The sequence below is a fragment of the Leptosomus discolor genome, unplaced genomic scaffold (genome assembly GCF_034619465.1).
Source record: "Leptosomus discolor isolate bLepDis1 unplaced genomic scaffold, bLepDis1.hap2 HAP2_SCAFFOLD_82, whole genome shotgun sequence".
Lineage (NCBI taxonomy): Eukaryota > Metazoa > Chordata > Aves > Leptosomiformes > Leptosomidae > Leptosomus > Leptosomus discolor.
Genome location: NW_028237936.1, coordinates 388,802 through 390,233, shown reverse-complemented (window position 1 = coordinate 390,233; position 1,432 = coordinate 388,802). Strand labels below are relative to the sequence as shown.

The window sequence follows — 1,432 nt, the reverse complement described above, 5'->3', positions numbered from 1 at the left end:
TCCCATGGCATCTCTGTGTTTTCCAGGAGCCCCTTGGAGAAGACGTGCCAGTGCCAAGGCCATGAGAATCCTGCTGGAGGGCTGGTGTGGGCAGCTGCAATGAGCACTGTGTGTCCCTGGCTGGGAGAGCAGAGCTGAGACCCTCCTCAGGTATGAGGAGACTGGGTGAGGGGGTGGGAGAGGTGCACTCGTCCATCTGACTCCTCTGCTGTCAGCAGTGTCCAGTTTCTTCTCAGGGGAATGGCTGAGCGTGATCATCCTCCAAGTCAAAGAGGTGCCAGCACAGGGCAGCTGAGAGCAGCAGTGACGGACAGACCGGCTGTCCCCACCCTGCACTAAGGGGAAGTCCCTTTGTCTCTTAGGACCCACAAGGTTTCACTTGGAGCACAGCAGAAGAGGATCTCTGCCTTCAGAACCCTTCTCAGCTGCGGTGGGCAAACTGGAATGTGCTGCTCAGCTCTTTCTGTTTTCCTTCTTGCTTGGAGCAGAGTATTGTCTCCTCACTGTCATGGCCTACGACCGCTACGTGGCCATCTGCAAACCTCTGCGCTACAGGACCCTCCTGGGCAGCAGAGCTTGTGTCCACATGGCAGCAGCTGCCTGGGGCAGTGGGTTTCTCACTGCTGTGCTGCACATGGCCAATACATTTTCACTGCCCCTCTGCCAGGGCAATGCCCTGGACCAGTTCTTCTGTGAAATCCCCCAGATCCTCAAGCTCTCCTGCTCACACTCCTACCTCAGGGAGGTCGGGCTTCTTGTGGTCAGTGCTTGTTTAGCATTTGGGTGTTTTGTGTTCATTGTGGTGTCCTACGTGCAGATCTTCAGGGCCGTGCTGAGGATCCCCTCGGAGCAGGGACGTCACAAAGCCTTTTCCACCTGCCTCCCTCACCTGGCCGTGGTCTCCCTCTTTCTCAGCACGGCCTACCTGAAGCCCTCCTCCATCTCCTCCCCATCCCTGGATCTGTTGGTTGCAGTGCTGTACTCGGTGGTGCCTCCAGCAGTGAACCCCCTCACCTACAGCGTGAGGAACAAGGAGCTCAAGGATGCAGTGTGGAAGCTGATGACTGGCTGCTATGCAGAAGCAAGAAACTGCCCATCTGCTTCTGCATAGCAGTTGCCATGTACCTCAGCACAAGCCCAGCCTGCTGTTGGTGGCGGTGTTTTACTTGCCATTCCCTTTCTAATTTGCTGTCTGATTTCCTTTCCCAGCTGAGTGGCTGTCTAAACGCGGAGCTCTGCTCTCTGTGCGGTTAAACAAAATAAAGGACCCTACAAAGACTTTTTAATTTTTTTCTGATCTCCTTCCTCCAAGACCGTTTGAGCTGCAGAGAGAATTCCTCCATGCAGAGGTGGAGGGGAAGAGAGCTCCCACATGGCAGCACTGCGAGAGAGCTCTTGGTCTGCCAGAGCTCTTCTCTTTCCACTTCCACAC

The 1,432-nt window shown here is 55.4% G+C and overlaps 1 protein-coding gene across 1 annotated transcript; it reads left to right on the top strand.

The window, feature by feature from the left end:
• Positions 1-508: 508 nt before the first annotated feature.
• On the top strand, positions 509-1,111 carry LOC147412346 (olfactory receptor 14J1-like). Its single transcript, XM_086481454.1, has one exon. The coding sequence runs from the start codon at positions 509-511 to the stop codon at positions 1,109-1,111; it is 603 nt and encodes a 200-aa protein (XP_086337580.1).
• The last annotated feature ends 321 nt before the right edge of the window (positions 1,112-1,432 follow it).

Excerpts from the sequence above, each read along its gene's own strand:
- LOC147412346 (XM_086481454.1), top strand. The coding sequence starts at position 509 with ATGGCCTACGACCGCTACGTGGCCATCTGCAAACCTCTGCGCTACAGG.